Below are 19,852 nucleotides of genomic sequence, written 5' to 3' on the forward strand. Positions count from 1 at the left end.
TTTATTGATAGATTCAAGCCATAATGAACTGTCCCTTCTTTGTGCTCCTTAGGCTCTGATTATTTATAAAAACTCATTTTTGAACTTAGACACTGTCCAATATGATATATTAGTTATTTCATCCGCATATGTTATATCCTCAACACAGTTATAAGCTTTTGTGGGGCTGGGATCATACATTCTGTAATTTTTCTCAGTACTTACACTTACTTTGATAGAAAGCGCATTCATTCATCTAAACATCATTTATTGAGTGTTAATTAAATGTCTCAACTCAGTCAATATTGTTTGAGTGAATGCATGCATGAATGAGGGAGTATGCAATAGGTAGCCTAATGTACCGCCCGATGTGAAAAAACCAAAAGCATAAACACAAAAGCAAGCCGAAAAGTGGCCCAGGACTTTCTGTAAAATATCCTGCTTTTGTTGGATGAGGCCATGAAAATCAAGATGCTCCTGAAAGGTCTTAAGAGCTGACCAAGAATAGTAAACAATTGAAATTCTCTCAGGCTTATTCAACCCTATCACTGGACACATTTATACCTCTCAGGAATGTTATTAAAAGAAGAGATTAATAAAGCTTTTATAGATGAGTTGATAAATCTCTAAACATTTAAATCTTCATTTCCTCCTAGGTTTCTCTAGTTTGGGTTTCCAAAAGATTTCAAGAAACCACAGGATAATTAAAAAATTAGACATTATCTTTCTTACCTTCATGTTTTTTGATGGTAAACACATTTTATTTTCTCCATAGTGCTGCCCAATTTCCACCAGTACAGTTCTTAAGTGAATTTTGCTCTGGATGGTGGGATATACAAGATGTAAATGAATTGTTTGTATATGTTTTAGAATTCTTCTAAAGGGCCTGGCCATGGAAATGTATTGAATCTTACTTAAATAAGTAAAGGAACTTCCTCAGAATTATTATTTTATTCTGGTTAGGATACTCTCTGCCCTGGTTTGTTAAAATTTCCCTCTAGAGTGGTTTTAATTTTGTTTCTGATAGGGTCCTAGGATTTATTGCCACACCCATCCTGCATCTGGTTTTCTTTGAATTCCTCTCCTTGCAGTTTCTGATTCATACAGGGCCTTACAGGTTAGTGACAACCTGGCCATCACAACTCTGGGAAGGACAGGCCTACTTTTCAGAGGTGCTGATGTTTTCTGTACCTGAAGGTTTTCAAGAGATATCAATCTTCCTCACCACCTCCCTTGGCCCTCTTAATGGACTAAGCAGTTCCTCATGAAAATTCTGTAGGATATCTGTACTAACTTCTCCATATTGTTCCATCCTGAGTCTAAATTCCTGGCCTCAAGGTAATGTTAGATTTCTAGCTCCAGCCCCTATGTACATAAGGCCTCTACTAAGGAACAGAACGCATACACATCAGTCTGCTCTTATTTCTCTGGATTTAATTTCTCTGTTACTTTCTGAAACATGCAGGTGCTCCTTTCTTTCTTTTAATCTCAGCTATGTGCTGTTAACATTTTCAAAACTGACCCAGAATTTACATGTGTCTCCAGTAAGAGTACATTAAATTGAGCTTAGTCTGCTCTTCTACTGGCATATTTGAGATCCAAATAATTTGCTACTTAACTGGATTCAGTTACCTGTATATTTCAGGCACCTAAAACTCACCATGTTCCAAATTTCCCCCTTTATAGTTAGTAATTTTCTTGGGAATCTGGATAACATTAGATGGAATAAAGTTAGTGAGTGGCCCAGGATTGCCTGAAATTTTGTTTGTCAGAGTGGCCAGGGAAAGTTAAGCAAAGAAGAAAACCAAATGAAAAACAGAATCACATTATTATGGCTGAGACAAGATTCCATGCAGAACTCTCTGTACAGCTGGGTTGGGTCATAACTTATGCCAGAGCTCTAGGTGGGGTTGACACCATCTCATGCCAAGCTCTCAGTTCTGGGCTAATGTCATCTCTGGTCCACTCTATGGAGTGGAAACTTTGGAGGAATGGCCAATGTGTTCCACAGTGTAGGAAGAGGGAAATTGTGAACGTTACTTTCTAAATTGTGGAGGAACTAACCACTGTAAATGTGCCTTGAACTATGGTGTTTAATTTGACCAGTCAGATCAATGACTTTCCCCTTGAATGAAATACTGCTACGTATATGAGCAGAAAAACAAAACTGGTATAAGGAATAGATAGCTAGTGGGAAGCAGCCGCATAGCCCAGGAAGATCAGCTCTGTGCTTTGTGACCACCTAGAGGGGTGACATAGGGAGGGTGGGAGGGAGGGAGATGCAAGAGGGAAGAGATATGGGGACATATGTATATGTATAACTGATTTACTTTGTTAGAAAGTGGAAACTAACACACCATTGTAAAGCAATTATACTCCAATGAAGATGTTTAAAAAAAAACTAGTGTAAGGAGCTGGAGAGACTGGGAGTCTTATTTTCCCAGCAATTAACTTTTCCTCGACCATGACCTTCCTTTTGAGTCTCCTAGACCTTGGGGATGATAGCAACCCCTTGGGTCGGGTGATGGCAACCCCATCTTCACTAGAACCTCTATAGTTAACTTTGATTTTTCCCACTCCGTCTATCCATCCCATGTATGCAGTCAGACATTTGATCTTGGACTTTTACTGACAAAATATCCTTGAATATAACCATTTCTTTTCACTGCCACTGCTACTGCTTTTGTCACTGCCTTAACTAGAGCTTTAACTTTAAGTTCTTTATATAAATATCTAAATATCTATATATAAATAAAATATACAAATAAATAAAATGTAATATTAATTTTGATGATTTAAAAGTCTTTTCTTGATAAAGACTTTTCCTGATAAATATACACAATATCTTATATAAATATTTGTGTATTATCTGTTCTTTTCTTAGAATTTTAGTCATATGATTCTATCTCTTGGTATGTCTAGAACTTTTTGATTGAATGCTGACTATTTTATTTGGCTTTTACAATTTTTCTCAGTGGAAATGTTGTTTTGCTTCTAAATATTTTACTCTACCTGGAAGTAGCAAACCTTCAAATTACAATTTTTTAAATGCTTTCAATTATCAATACTATAGGTGTCACAAAATCTAGAAAAATGACATTTGAAAATTAACTACTGCCAGATGTGTCTCTATAAAACTTTTTCCCCACTCTTGTAGCTATATATTCTTTAACTGCCTCCTCATATGACAGTTTATGTGTTTTAGAAATAAAATTTTAAGAAATAAACTTTGTAGTTTATAGACATAGATTTCTTTTCACATGGTTGATTAGAGTTTTCTTTTAGTTATTAATAGTTTAGAAAAGTTTATTTCAGCATCACAGTTTATTATTGATAATGTCACATTAATGTTCATTGTTAACTTTGAGAAAACCTCTATGGATTACTTCCTCATAAATATTTACTATTATAAATGCATTACTGATTTCAGTACTGCTATAGGTTTGTGCATTACAGGAATTCTGATAAAATACTCATTCACACCATTCCATTACACACATTATTGATGGGGTATATTCTTTTATTTCTTTCTTTATTTATTTTTGACTGTGTTGTGTCTTCGTTGCTGTGCGCAGGCTTTCTCTAGTTGCAGCGACTGGGGTATACTCTTTGTTGCGGTGTGCAGGCTTCTTATTGTGGTGGCTTCTCTTGTTGCAAAGCACAGGCTCTAGGCACACAAGCTTCAGTAGTTGTGGCTCGCAGGCTCAGTAGTTGTGGCTCACGGGCTCTAGAGCGAAGGCTCCATAGTCGTGGCACACGGTCTTAGTTGCTCCGCAGCATGTGGGATCTTCCCGGACCAGGGCTCGAACCCGTGTCCCCTGCATTGGCAGGTGACTTCCTAACCACTGTGCCATCAGGGAAGCCCCTGGAGTATATTGGTTTTTTTTTTTTTTTTTTGCGGTATGCTGGCCTCTCACTGTTGTGGCCTCTCCCCGTTGTGGGGCACAGGCTCCGGACATGGAGGCTCAGTGGCCATGGCTCACGGGCCTAGCTGCTACGTGGTATATGGGATCTTCCCGGACTGGGGCACGAACCCGTGTCCCCTGCATCGGCAGGCAGACTCTCAACCACTGCACCACCAGGGAAGCCCTGGGGTATATTCTTGACAGAAGGAAATTTCCGTTTTGACTAAGCATTGAAGAAAACTGAATCTTTGACTTATCCTTCACATGCCTGATGATTGAAATAATTTTCCACAGAATAACTTCTGGTTTTATACTTTTCAGTTCTTTTTTTCTTCTTCAAACGCACATGCTTTGAGAGCTGTGAAGTGCAAGACATGGCTATATTGTAGGGTGGTTTTTGTCCTTACGCTTCTGTGTCTTGTCCTAGTTAAGTCAGTAGAGTAGTCAGTAAGAGTACTGGAAGTTATTCCTGTAATGGGATATTATATAGTCAGTTACATATGGTGGTGTCTGAAAATCACATAATAGCCTCACTTAAAACATCTCCTTAGCCAGATTTCAAGAAAGCCTGTGACCAATCCAATATGATCCAACATAGCAGAATATGATAGAAGGAAAATTGACAAAGAAATAGACGCTGGACTTACCTGATGGAAATAAAAATATCTCACTTTTGACAATTTTGCAAAAACCTATAATGACATGAACTAATTTCTAGGGTTCTTCGTAGGACCTAAAAAGGAACCCATAGAGTTGTGGAACAACAATAGAAGCTACTGTGATGAGAAGCCCGGACACCGCAACAAAGAGTAGCCCCCACTCGCCGCAACTAGAGAAAGCCTGCACGCAGCACTGAAGACCCAACGCAGCCAAGATAAAAATAAATAAATAAATAAAAATAAATTTATCTTTTAAAAAGTGATACTCAGGTTTGAGGCATGAGAAATTTGATGAGGAGAAATTAGCTCATGTTTGCAGAACTTTTAAAATATCAAACTCAGTCTCTAAGATTTTAGCATTCTATACAACATCGGTTACTTATTAGTGGTTTGGGAAGGCCAATTTAAAATTTTCTCATCTTACTGTATTGAAATTCACGGCCCTAATGTTCTCCACGTTGACTATATGAATGATGAAGAAAAGTCAATCATGTATTTCATTTCCAACTGGACAGAAAACAATATTTTGAAAAGTGTTTGGCCTACTGACTTTTGATTTCTTCTAAGGCAAATGGATAGGTAATTTTTATTCCCTGATTAGGAGAAAAATGGGGGAAGAGGGCAGGGTTAAGAATTAAGATTTCAAGAGCATGAGAGGTAGATGGCCAACCATAGTTCCTAAGGTTCGGTGCCGGTAACTGTTGCCGCCGCTTAAGCATGCCAAAGCAGTGGTACGGCTGCTGCGCTCGTGTTTGCTACCACTAGAAACATTCTTGCCAGTAGTGGCGGCAGCGGGACTCAATTACTCCCTTTTTTCACTCTCTCCAGAAGCTCCAGATGGCGTCTTCCGTGGGCAACGTGGCCGACAGCACAAAACCAACGAAACGTATGCTTTCCTTCCAAGGGTTAGCTGAGCTGGCACATCGAGAATATCAGGCAGGAGATTTTGAGACAGCTGAGAGACACTGCATGCAGCTCTGGAGACAAGAGCCAGGCAATACTGGTGTACTTTTATTACTTTCATCTATACACTTCCAGTGTCGAAGGCTGGACAGATCTGCCCACTTTAGTACTCTGGCAATTAAACAGAACCCTCTTCTGGCAGAAGCCTATTCGAATTTGGGGAATGTGTACAAGGAAAGAGGGCAGTTGCAGGAAGCAACTGAGCATTACCGGCATGCATTGCGTCTCAAACCAGATTTCATCGATGGTTATATTAACCTGGCAGCCGCTTTGGTAGCAGCAGGCGACATGGAAGGGGCAGTACAAGCTTACGTCTCTGCTCTTCAGTACAATCCTTCTTTGTACTGTGTTCGCAGTGACCTGGGGAACCTGCTCAAAGCCCTGGGTGGCTTAGAAGAAGCCAAGGCATGTTATTTGAAAGCAATTGAGATGCAACCGAACTTTGCAGTAGCTTGGAGTAATCTTGGCTGTGTTTTCAATGCACAAGGGGAGATTTGGCTTGCAATTCATCACTTTGAAAAGGCTGTCACCCTTGACCCCAATTTTCTGGATGCTTATATCAATTTAGGAAATGTCTTCAATGAGGCACGGATTTTTGACAGAGCTGTGGCAGCTTACCTTCGTGCCCTAAGCTTGAGTCCAAATCATGCAGTGGTACATGGCAACCTGGCTTGTGTATACTATGAGCAAGGCCTGATGGATCTGGCAATAGACACCTACAGGCGAGCTATTGAATTGCAACCACATTTCCCTGATGCTTACTGCAACTTAGCCAACGCTCTCAAAGAGAAGGGCAGTGTTGCTGAAGCAGAAGATTGTTATCATACAGCTCTCCGGCTGTGTCCCAGCCATGCAGACTCTCTGAATAACCTAGCCAATATCAAAGGAGAACAGGGAAACAGTGAAGACGCAGTTCACTTGTATCGTAAAGCATTAGAGCTCTGCCCAGACTTTGCTGATGCCCATTCAAATTTAGCAAGTGTATTGAAGCAGCAGGGAAAACTGCACGAAGCTCTGATGCATTATAAGGAGGCTATTCGAATCAGTCCTACCTTTGCTGATGCGTACTGTAATATGGGAAACACTCTATGGGAGATGCAGGATGTTCAGGGAGCCTTGGAGTGTTATACTCGTGCCGTGCAGATCAACCCTGCATTTGCGGATGCCCACAGCAATCTGGCTTCCATTCACCAGGATTCAGGGAATATTCCAGAAGCAATTGCTTCTTATCGCACTGTTCTGAAGCTTCAACCTGATTTTCCTGACGCTTATTGTAATTTGGCTCATTGCCTGCAGGTTGTCTGTGATTGGACAGACTATGATGAGCGAATGAAGAAGTTGGTCAGCATTGTGGCTGACCAGTTGGAGAAGAATAGGTTGCCTTCTGTGCAGCCTCATCATAGTATGCTCTATCCTCTTCCTCATGGCTTCAGGAAGGCTATTGCTGAGAGGCATGGGAACCTCTGCTTGGCTAATATAAGTGCCCTTCATAAACCACCGTATGAACATATAACAGACTTGAAGCTCAGTGATGGTCGACTGCGTGTAGGATACGTGAGTTCTGACTTTGGGAACCATCCTACTTCTCACCTTATGCAGTCTATTCCAGGCATGCACAATTCTGATAAATTTGAGATATTCTGTTATGCCCTGAGCCCACATGATGGCACAAACTTCCGAGCGAAGGTGATGGCAGAAGCCAATCATTTCACTGATCTTTCTCAGATTCCATGCAATGGGAAAGCAGCTGATCGCATCCATCAAGATGGTATACACATCCTTGTAAATATGAATGGTTATACCAGGGGTGCTCGAAATGAACTCTTTGCTCTCAGGCCAGCTCCTATTCAGGCAATGTGGCTGGGGTACCCTGGGACTAGTGGCGTGCTTTTCATGGATTATATCATCACTGATCAGGAAACGTCACCTGCTGAAGTTGCTGAGCAGTATTCTGAGAAACTGGCTTATATGCCCCATACGTTCTTTATTGGTGATCATACTAATATGTTCCCGCACCTGAAGAAAAAAGCCGTCATCGATTTTAAGTCCAATGGGCACATTTATGACAATCGGATTGTGCTGAATGGCATCGACCTCCAAGGATTTCTTGATAGTCTATCAGATGTGCAAATAGTCAAGATGAAATGTCCTGATGGAGAAGACAACGCAGACAGCAGTAATACAGCTCTTAATATGCCTGTCATTCCTATGAATACTGTTGCAGAAGCAGTTATTGAAATGATTAACAGAGGACAAATTCAGATTACAATGAATGGATTCAGTATTAGCAATGGCCTGGCAACTACCCTGATCAACAATAAGGCTGCCACTGGAGAGGAGGTTCCCCGTACCATTATTGTAACCACACGTTCTCAGTACAGGTTACCGGAAGATGCCATTGTGTACTGTAACTTTAATCAGTTATACAAAATTGACCCATCTACTTTGCAGATGTGGGCAAATATTCTGAAGCGTGTTCCCAATAGTGTACTGTGGCTGTTGCGTTTTCCAGCAGCAGGAGAAGCTAATATTCAACAGTACGCACAAAATATGGGCCTTCCCCCAAACCGTATCATTTTTTCACCTGTTGCTCCTAAAGAGGAACATGTTCGGAGAGGCCAGCTGGCTGATGTCTGCTTGGACACTCCACTCTGTAATGGCCACACCACAGGGATGGATGTCCTTTGGGCAGGGACCCCCATGGTGACTATGCCAGGAGAGACTCTTGCTTCCCGAGTTGCAGGTTCCCAGCTCACTTGTTTAGGCTGTCTTGAGCTGATTGCTAAAAATCGGCAAGAATATGAAGAGATAGCTGTGAAACTGGGAACTGATCTCGAATACCTGAAGAAAATTCGTGGCAAAGTCTGGAAGCAGAGAACATCTAGCCCTCTGTTCAACACCAAACAATACACAATGGAACTAGAGCGGCTCTACCTACAGATGTGGGAGCATTATGCAGCTGGCAACAAACCTGATCACATGATTAAGCCTGTTGAAGTCACTGAGTCGGCCTAAATAATGACTGTGTGCCCAGGAGAATTACCCCTGTAGCTGAGCCTCAACCTTCTGGGGGAAAGGGAACTACTTTTTCAATAGCATGGTGCAGATGGGTGACAGACAATGATAAGAAATAGCACAGCCAGACTTGCTTCCTGCATGATCACGATAGGGAGAGACCCAAGAGATGCGAAACTGCTGTTCCACAAGGAGTCTCCATCGAATTTTGCAGCAGCCAGGTGTCTGGAAGGTCTGGAAGGTAAGTCTGGAAGGTCTGATCTCCCTTGGTCTTCCAGGGGATGGATGGTTAATGTGGAAGGGAGATAGAGATTGCCCAGCCGTTTTGTGATTATCACGGATTGATTGAGTCTTCTGAATTAATTTTTTTCTTTCTATTTTGGGTATTGGAGCTTTTAAAAATGTTTGGTTTCAGGTATTTTTATTCATGTGAAGTGTATATGATTCTCTTGAGATAAGGTTTTAAGCTAAAATATTCCTTGTTTTAGTTTCTGATCTCTACCGATAAATGGGGACTTTGCTGGTGTAGTCTTTTTATAGGTTTTATAAACCACTTGAGCCTCTATCAGTCACTTTAGTGTCTGACATAACGTTTGGAACTCTCAGTGCTTTGTTGGTCTGTAGATGATGGCTTCAATTCTTTTTCTGGTCCGTTTCCTTCTTCCCTTCCCCCCACTTTAAAAATTCTCCTGTAACTTGGCTAACAAAATACCAAGTGTGATTCAAAACCTCCCAGAGTGTTTCTCTTCAACACATCATGTGGTGCCAAATGAAGATTCTTAGGAGTGCTTATTAATTATGAAGGGCACAGTTGTGGTACTGTCACTGACGATAATAATAATGGATTTTTGGCCTAGAGTTTTGACCTATTTCACCAGTGTTTTACCGTTGACTGCCCCTCTATGCTGCTTCCAAAAGTGATAGTGTGTGATAAGGTTTTTACTTTCATTTCTAAAGTTTGTTTTTTAGGTGAGTCCTGTTCTTCCTTTTTCTTTCAGCAGAAATGAAATCCCAGGTAAGTATAAGTATTCAAATATTTGATCAGTAAGTCACAGTTATCTCCAGTACATTAAATAACTTTCATCAAAAAACATGTTATAGGTAAAAAGCTCTGAAGGACCAGCTATGTATATGATAATTATGTTTCAGGCCTTCTAGGGTATTATATATAATAACTTGTCTTCTGGTCGTGGTCTTGAAGTCTTTATGGATTCAGCCTCAGTAGTAGCGAACTGCACTGCTACTTGGTTTGGAGTACAATTTAGACTTTAGCCCTCCTGGAGGTTGAGTTTTTGGTATTGAAAACCATAGGAATGAAATTATTGTATTTCAACAAAGGATCGAGGGCTTGAGGCTTAAACAAGCCAACATATGTGTGGGAAGCAGTCAGCCTTGAGAGCAGGCTACGGACATGCCAGGCATGCCGCCGCTGATCGAAGGGACTGTCCCTACTTGTTCCTCTCCTTGTTCCATTCCACGGGAGATAAATCACCAGGGCCCAGAAATCATAAAGAATGTAAAATGAGACAAGCCAATCTGTCTCCACCCTGCACGTGCAGGTTATTTTGGATGATTCTGGGTTTATGGGTTTTCTGCCAGGGAAGTTAACCTTGAGCCGAGACAGTCATTAGATAATGTAAACCACCGTCTGGCAACCTTCCCTTTTCTAGTCTATATAATCTGCAACTGTAGCATAATAAAACTTGCCTTGCAACCATCAGTTGTCTTGGTCCTTCTGACCCCATTCGTCGGTGCTACTTCAGTTCCTTACCCCGTCCCTTCTGACCCTGGGCGGTGAAATCCACTTTCTGAGACTGGTCCGTGGCAAGTGGCGCCCGAACAGGGACCTGAAGCGTGAAGCCAATGAAAAGAAAAAGAAAGTGCAGGTAAGAGAACCCTTATGCAAAATATGTGTGGACACGAGTATAAGTGAAACTAATAGAGGCATAAGGCAACAGTCAGAAGTAAAATAAGATGGGCTCAAAGGGCTCAAAGGAGCGTGAATTATTTGCTCCGGTTTTACTTTCGATGCTTAAAGCTCGGGGTAATAAAGTTTCTACCTCACAGTTGACTGAATTTTTTCAGCATATCCATGATGTATCTCCCTGGTTTCCTGATGGCGGCTCTGTGACATAGAAATCTGGCAGAAAGTTGGAGAAGATTTTAAAAATTATTATGAGTCTCGAGGGCCTACTCATACTGCCGTTGTTACATTTAGTTTGTGGAATCTGATAAAAATATGTTTAGGTTCTTCTCATGATAGTGTTGATTTGAATGTAAAGTCAGAAAAACATAAGCCTCTGACAGAAGAAACGACTGTATTATCAGCTACTGTGTCGCCACTTCCTAAACCAAAAGAGCTAATAAATTTAAATATTTCAGATGAAGAGGAACATTTTGACTTAACAGATGAGGCTTTTAAACATAAAAGAGAGAAGTATCCTGAAGATGATTTTCTAATGGCTATAATAGATAAGTCAGTGAAAAAGCTGCAAATTAGTAAGGACTGTCTTCCTCAAAATTCTCCATCTGTAAAACTGCTCAGTCCCTTGCAACGTGCTGTACAAGCAGCAATAAAACGAGGAGAAGATCCTATTTTCTGTTGTCCTGTCACGGAAAGACCTGATCCTAATAATCCTCAACAGGCTATTAGGGAGCATCAGGCTCTTCCTTTTAAAGTTTTGAAAGATTTAAAATCTGCTTGTGCTCAATATGGGCCCACTGCTCCTTTTACTACTGCTATGGTTGACACTATTACAGGAGAAGCTCTTCCCCCTGCTGATTGGCAGTCTATTGCACGAGCTTGTTTAAATGGTGGAGATTATTTAATATGGAAGTTTGATTTTTATGAACGGGCTGCTGAACAAGCAGAAAAGAATGCTACCCATGATATTCCAGTTGATTATCATATGCTGATTGGGGAAGGACCATATATTTCTTTACAAGATCGATTAACTTATCCCTTTGTTGCTTATCCTCAAATAAATCATTTGGCATTACAAGCCTGGAGGAAATTATCTTCTACACACAAAACTGAGGATCTTTCAAAAATTAGACAGGGACCTGATGAACCATATGCTGATTTTGTAGATAGATTGTTACAGCCGGTGGGGAGACTCATTGTGGATGGACTCACTGGTACAAGTGTAGTTAAGCAACTTGCTTTTGAAAATGCTAATAATGCATGTCAGGCTGCGATTCGACCTTGGAGAAAACGGGGAACATTGAAGGATTATATTCGCCTTTGTGCAGACATTGGGCCTGCTTATATACAGGGTGCTGCTATGGCTGCAGCATCAACTAAAGTGGGGTTTAAAAACAATCCAAAGAGAACAAAGACTAGTTTTAAATGCGGAAAGGCAGGTCATTTTGCTGGAGAATGTAGATCTTTTCACTGTAACCCTGGTCCTTCCTTCCCGACTCAAAACCCTCCAGATGGTCAGAAAATCCCTGGTTTATGCCCTAAATGCAATAGGGGAAAACGTTGGGCACGAGGTTGTCGCTCAGTGGCCCACAAGGATGGAACACCACTGTCGGGAAACTCCTCCCGGGGCCTTCCCCGGCCCCAACAGATAATAGGGGCAATGTCTGTGTATCCTCCTCAAACTATCAATCAGACATTAACCAAAAACAAAAACATACAATATCTTTGCTCTCCAGAGAAACAGCAGGAAGCGCAGGACTGGACCACAGTACCTCCGCCCGATATGTATTAACTCCTGAAATGGGTCCTCAGGCCTTCTCTAAGGGCATCTGTGGACCTTTACCCAAGGGTTTGATGGGACTATTATTGGGAAGAAGTAGTGTCACCATGAAGGGTTTAACTATTATGCCAGGAGTTATAGATTGTGACTACGAAGGAGAAATAAAAATCATGGCACAAACTATTAAAAATATAATAATGATTTCTCCTGGGGATAAAATTGCACAATTGCTACTTTTGCCCTTTGTACCTCATGGACAAATTTTACAACATCAAAAGAGAGACACAAAGGCTTTTGGATCATCTAATGCTGCCTACTGGATTCAGAAGACAGGGAAAGAACGTCCAGAAAGGAAATGAACCATTAATGGAAAGGTTTTTTCAGGTTTGTTAGACACTGGAGCTGATGTCTCTGTTATGACACAGATTCACTGGCATAAACAGTGGCCCGTTAGTCCTACTATTACAGAACTTCAAGGAATAGGACAGAGTTCTTCTCCTATGCAAAGTAGTCAGTTATTATTATGGCAAGATAGTGAGGGCCATTCAGGATACTTCCAGCCTTATGTTTTGCCTAGGCTGCCTTTAAACCTCTAGGGCCGAGATATATTAAAAGAAATGGGAGTATTACTTTATAGTCCAAATTCTCAAGTCTCTAATATGATGTTGGATCAAGGATTTCTTCCCACAAAAGGGCTGGGAACAAATCAACAAGGAACTGTCTATCCTATTGATGTGAAAATAAAAAATGATAGGCAAGTTTTGTGTTTTTCTTAGGGGCCTTGGATTCTCCTCCACTCACTGCTGATCCAATTACTTGGCTGAGTGATGACCCTGTATGGGTGGGCCAATGGCCCCTCACAAAGGAGAAATTAGAAGCTGCAGAACAATTAGTACTGGAACAATTAGGGCATTTAGAAATTTCCAGTAGTCCTTGGAATACTCCTATTTTTATTACCAAGAAAAAATCTGGAAAATATAGGTTATTACCGGATCTAAGAGCTGTTAATAAAACTATGCTAATAATGGGAGCTCTTCAAGCAGGCCTACCCTCTCCAACAGCCATACCACACGATTATCATCTTTTAGTTATAGATTTAAAAGATTGTTTTTTTCACTATTCCTTTGTTTCCTGAAGATAGAAAACATTTTGCTTTTAGCTTGCCTTCCTTAAATTTTAAGGAGCCCACGAGGAGCTTTCAATGGAAAGTATTGCCTCAGGGCATGGCAAATAGTCCTACATTATGCCAAAACTATGTGGCTCAGGCCTTAACTCCTGTGAGAAAAAGGTTTCCAACGTTATATCTCATACATTATATGGATGATATACTTTTAGCCACTGATAATATTTCTTTATTAGAGACTGCTTTTCAATTTTTACAACAATCCTTACAATCATTTGGCTTGGTCATTGCCTCAGAAAAAATTCAAAGACAATCTCCATTTTTCTATTTGGGAAAATATATTGATAACACTACCATTAGGCCTCAGAAACTGCAAATTCGAGTTGATAATTTAAAAACATTAAAGGATTTTCAAAAATTACTTGGAGACATTAATTGGCCAAGGCCTTCCTTAAAACTTACTACTGCTCAATTAGAGCCTTTGTTTGATATTCTTAAAGGTGACTCAGCTCCTTCTACTTCACGCTCTATGACTCCAGAAGCACTTCAAGCTTTACAAGTAGTTAATAGAGCTATCAGCTCTGCACAGTTAACTCGAATGCATACTCACCTGCCAATTTCTTTAATTGCTTGTCCAACACCTCATGTGCCTACTGCCATCTTATGGCAAACTGTTGGCATTATTGAATGGATTCATATGAAAACTACATCCTCTAAGGTTATTAACCCTTATTTTGAACTTAGTAGTAAGCTAATAATGCAAGGTAGAACTAGATGCTTACAACTTCTGGGTATAGAACCTTCTCAAATTATTATCCCTTATTCAGTTAATCAACAAAATTGGCTTTTTCAACATAGTAATGAATGGGGTCTTGCTCTTGCAGGATTTTCAGGTGCCTTGGAATGCCATTACCCTGCTGATAAATTGATCCAATTCGACAAAGTTAACTGTTATATCTTTCCTTCTATAATTAGGCAACAGCCTATTCCTCATGTACCTTTGGTTTTTACAGACGGTTCTTCTTCAGGAGGGGCTACTGTAATCACTGACGACGGAACAAAACTCATTAAACAAACTTCCTTGACTTCAGCTCAACATGTTGAACTGTATGCTGTCATGATGGCTTTTAAACATTTGCCTTCTGTATCTTTTAATTTGTTTTCTGATAGTAAATATCTTATCAGCTTATTATTTCTTCTGGAGACTGCGACCAGAGGACATACTAATGACCCTGAATTATCATCCTCTTTTCGTTTGCTTCAACAGCTTATTCGTTCCCACGATGGCCGTGTTGCAGCTCTGCATATCCGTGCTCATTCTAACTTGCCTGGTCCATTGTCTAAACTTAATGTGACTGCAGATGTTTTAACTCGATCTAAACGTGATCTTTATCCTGTGCGTTTTCCTCCCAAAAATAAAGTTAAAGTTACTCTTCCTCCTCAATCTCTTTTCCCTAAAGCAGGACATATCCCAAATTACCGTCCTCCTCCTTTCCGTTCGTCATGCTGTCAAGAATGGCTAAGGTATTGCATTCATTATCTTCATACTGTTGATACTCATGGTCCATGTCCTGGACACCCTCATATTATGGTAAGTTATGATCAAACTGCTTCACAAGCAGCAGAGCAGTCGCATGCTTTACACCATCAGTCGGCGGCTACGTTACGCAAAGAATTTTCCCTTACTCGTGAAGCCACCCGACAAATTGTTAAGCAATGCCCACAGTGCTTACCTCACCTTCCTGTTCCACATTATGGTGTTAATCCTCGTGGATTATTACCTAGTTATTTATGGCAAATGGATGTTACTCATATCCCGTCTTTTGGGAAATTACAATTTGTTCATGTCACTATTGATACTTATTCTGGTTTCCTCTGTGCTACAGCACAGACCCGAGAAGCTACTAAACATGTTATCACTCATTTATTACACTGTTTTGCTTTTGTGAACCTTCATTTTACAGGAACCAACATTACTCTTACAGGCCCGGCTACCAGCCGACGAGAGGATCTTAAGGATACCATCATTTGGTATAAAAATGGGCAAGCTATTAATATTAGAGGTCGAATCTCATATGCCTCGCCACTTTGGGATTCCGCTATTACTATGGCCAAGGTTCCAGGTGAAGATTCAGGAAATTATTTCTGTATGAAGCATTTACTTGGAGGACAAGGGATACTTATAGTTGGACATAAGGTTACTATTCTTAACAGAAAATCAAAACCTCAATTTCCTCCTTTTATGACCATTAACTTTGCTGGATCCAATTTTGAATGTTGCAATGCATCTTGGAATAATAACCAAATATGGTGTACTACAGATCATACCAAGGGGTCAATTCTTCTCTCTTCTATTCCCATCATAGATAGGTTTATCACATTTCAAAAGAACTGGGATATATGGAAACTAGCTCTAACTTATTCCAATACACCTGTTATAACTTGTGTTGCTCCTCCATATACACTTTTGATTGGTTCTATTAACATTGGTAATTCTTCCAAAGGAGGATATAATATTAGCTGTGTTCATTGTATTTTTAGCAGTTGTATGTTCCCTTGTGCAGGAACACAATCTGTGCTTATACTAAGGCAACCCATATATGTTATGGTGCCTGTACATCTGAGAGAACCTTGGTATGAAGATACTGGAGTACAGGCATGGGTGGAACTCTCTAAAGCCTTGCAGAGAAGGAGACGCTTTATTGGGTGGCTAATAGTAAGTTTACTTGCCTTGGCTGCTCTGTCTGCTACCGCGGCTACTGCCCGTCTTGCTCTTTCACAGAGTATTAATCATGCTCACTTTGCTAATCAATTATCTCAAAATACCAGTCTTGCTTAATCTTTACAAAGTCACATAGATTTACAGATTAATAACAAGTTAGATGAATTTAAAAACGCAATTTTGAGGATTGGAGATCAGATTAAAATTAAAATTGAGGATGCGTTTAGCTTGTCATGCAAAGTATACGTGGATTTGTGTTATTCCTTACAAGTACAATGACTGTATTTGGGAATGGGAAAAAGTAAAAATGCATCTGCTGAGTGTTTGGTCAGATAATAATATTAGTCTTGATCTTAAGAAATTAAATGCTGAAATTCAGGATATACAACATGCACATCTTGATGATATTTCACCAGAAGATGTAATTCAAACTTTACTGGATCATTTAAAGTGGTTAAACCCTTAGTCGTGGATTACTAGAGGGTTGTCAGGAGTTATTACCCTGGCCATAATTTGCCTATTATTGATAATAATCTTCTCATGTCTGTTTCGTATCCTCATGCTACAGTATACTACTCTCGGCACTAAGCTTCATGGAATTATTTTGCAGCAAAAATTAAAAAATAAAGAAGGGGGACCTGTGGGAAGCAATCAGCCTTGAGAGCAGGCTACAGACATGCCAGGCATGCCGCCGCTGCTCGAAGGGACTGTCCCTACTTGTTCCCCTCCTTGTTCCATTCCACGGGAGATAAATCACCAGGGCCCAGAAATCAGAAAGTATGTAAAATGAGACAAGCCAATCTGTCTCCACCCTGCACGTGCAGGTTATTTTGGATGATTCTGGGTTTATGGGTTTTCTGCCAGGGAAGTTAACCTTGAGCCGAGACAGTCATTAGATAATGTAAACCACCGTCTGGCAACCTTCCCTTTTCTAGTCTATATAATCTGCAACTGTAGCATAATAAAACTTGCCTTGCAACCGTCAGTTGTCTTGGTCCTTCTGACCCCATTCGTCGGTGCTACTTCAGTTCCTTACCCCGTCCCTTCTGACCCTGGGCGGTGAAATCCTCTTTCTGAGGCTGGTCCGTGGCACATATGAATATGTTTTTGTCTTGCTGTACTGCACATATGCTGTCTAGTAACAGATATTTTGTCTGCTATTAGTGTTTTAGATTATGTCTTTCCAAAGCGCTGAGGCAGTGCACCTATTTTGATGTTGCAGCTGATGCCTGAACGTATCCTAGCTGACAAATTATTGATTAATAAAAACATGAATTTCTGAAAGATTTGTACTGTTAACCAAAATCTGGGCAAGGAGTCTCAAATGTAATTCTTAGCCAGAATTACATGTTAATGAACCATTTAACAGTGTAAATCAAGGAACATCAATGTAGGGATTTCTTTTCATTTATTTCTTACCTGCTTGAAATAGCAGTTAAAGGTTGCCAGCTTGGTTGCAGATGAACAGACATTTGAAGTTCCCTGAACTACGTAATGTGGAATAGGATAGTAGACTTCCAACGCCCTCAAGGCTGTGACCTTGCAGCCATTTTACATAGCACATCATCCTCCTATAGGGATGAACCTTTCCCTGGCCCGAAAAGTAGCCACTCCGTTGAAGCTTTGCTTATTGTAACAGGCTTTTGTTTCCAGGTTACATGTCTGTGGAAGACTTAATTCTGAATAGAGATATAGATATTACTGGAAACTAATTGTTTTTGCTATTATACTCTGCTTTATCAAAAAAGTAAAACATTTAAATTGTGCTACAAAAATTCAGATGTCTTACAATCTTTAAACAATAAATGAATGAATTGCCCTTAAAAAAAAAGAATTAAGCAGTTAGTTAAGCTGTTGGTCCCACATCAGACAAATTATCCTTATACCTCCTGTCAATATTGTTAACAGAGACTGTTATTTTATTAATCCTTATGATCCCATGATTCTTTCTTTCATGTTTCGGGGCACAGCAGGTGAGAGAGTGGGTTTGTTAAGCTGGGTGGGTTTATCCTTCTTTTATGCGTTCATTCAATTTTCTGTTCATTTACTTATTGTATACATATGGCAATAGAAGCTGCTAAGGCAATGATTGCTATTCTGCAAAACAACAAGGCACAGAAGCAGATGTCTTATTTCCGAGATTTCTCCCCCCAGGATTATTATGATTAAAGATCCTTTCCCCCCACTCCCTGCAGAGGACAAGGGGCTGCTCGCTGGAGGATTTTTAATGACTTGGGGAAAGGCTCAAATATCCCCCCATTATGGTAATCCACCCCAGGGGCAAACCACACAAGAATATTATGAATTTATTTTATTTTTCTATCCTTGCAAAGGTAATACTCAGCTCATTAGAATATGAAAACTATACTGTCAAATTTCAGAATTACATGGATGAAGAAAATCACCAAAGTGGCATCATATCATGTGTGTTATAGCTGTATTTACTATATTGACTATATTAAATATGTTGTGTTATCAATGTATTGTATAACTATATATTGAAAAGGCAAAATGCTGTAACGTATTTCAGAGAAAATAATTATGTTGGCCAACCCCAAATTGTACATTGTAGACGGGTCCTAGGAAAAGAAGATTTAATTCATAGTGAACAAGAGGTTAGCTTCTGTTTTCAGCCATGTGCTATTTCAAGAATTAAACATCATGAATAATACAGGATATAAGAGGAATAGTCTAAAGATGGAAAAGCACATTTTGATTAGGAAAGAGAATTTAAGTCTTTTTTTTAAGGAAAACTGCCTTATTACTATGAGATAAGAAAATTGTTTCCTTCTTTTCTTCCTTGCTTTCTTCTTCTTTTTTTTAACCTTTTTAATTTTGGATATTTGACCTCTAAGCTGAGATGACTGAAAATGCCTCCTCTGGGCATCAACCTTTTTGAAAGACTTTTTCCCCCTCCCTAAGGGCTATTTGTCTCTTGGAGGCTTTGTCTACATTACTCCTCAAGAGGCAAGCATTTGTCCTTGCACTAAATGCTGACATCTCCTGATAAGAGGGAAGCTGCAGAGTAGAAGAATTGAAGGTCAGTATGTTGATATTGGTCTCAAGCGCACTGATGTACATTTGTGTATTGGGGAAGGGGAGTGAAGCTTGAGAGTGGGCCAGTGGGGAGGGGTAAATATTTTGTGATGCTGTCTACCTATGGGCTTATAAAGTTTACGGCTGCATTAGGAGGACAAGCATTACCATTAGCATGAAAAGTAGGGCAGACCTCAGTTGCAAAAGCTTCTAGCCATACACATAGGGCAATACGTAAATGATACACCTTATTGCATTCACCCATTCACCCTCCCCTGTTCACGCTAATTGGAAATTTCCATCCATTTCAGAGAAGTAACACAACTATCAATCATTTTCCCTGGCACGAATCTTCCAGGAGAAAGAAAATGGAATACACCTAGCGACAGAGCTCACGCACTAGTAGTCCATGTGTCTTAGATTTAATATCTGATGACTAGCTGCATTGAAGCCAAGAGGTGGTTCACAAAGTTGCTGCACATTAGAATCACCTGGGGAACTCTGAGACCTTCCCGTGCCCAGGCTCCTCCCTAGACCTACTGAATCAAAATCTCTGGGGCTGGGACCCAGACACCAATGTTTTTCTTCAAAGCTCTTTAGGTAATTCAAACGAGCAGCAAAGCTTGAGAACCAGCCCAATAATGGGAACAAACTTATTTCACACAGATAAAGTGGGGCAATTCATATGTTAAAAGAACGTGAATATATGTATATATTTCTTTTTTTCACTTTATTCTGTTTGTATT

The 19,852-nt window shown here is 40.1% G+C and overlaps 1 protein-coding gene across 1 annotated transcript; it reads left to right on the forward strand.

Moving 5' to 3' along the window:
- Positions 1–5,380: 5,380 nt before the first annotated feature.
- On the forward strand, positions 5,381–9,245 carry LOC308610226 (UDP-N-acetylglucosamine--peptide N-acetylglucosaminyltransferase 110 kDa subunit-like; the record flags this gene model as incomplete). Its single annotated transcript, XM_081259443.1, has 1 exon — positions 5,381–9,245. One exon carries the CDS (start codon positions 5,381–5,383, stop codon positions 8,519–8,521), a length of 3,141 nt encoding a protein of 1,046 aa, XP_081115569.1. The 3' UTR covers positions 8,522–9,245.
- Between the last annotated feature and the right edge of the window lie 10,607 nt (positions 9,246–19,852).

Source organism: Mesoplodon bidens, assembly GCF_964165515.1.
Source record: "Mesoplodon bidens genome assembly, contig: HAP1_SCAFFOLD_301, whole genome shotgun sequence".
In the NCBI taxonomy this organism is placed as follows: Eukaryota; Metazoa; Chordata; class Mammalia; order Artiodactyla; family Ziphiidae; genus Mesoplodon; species Mesoplodon bidens.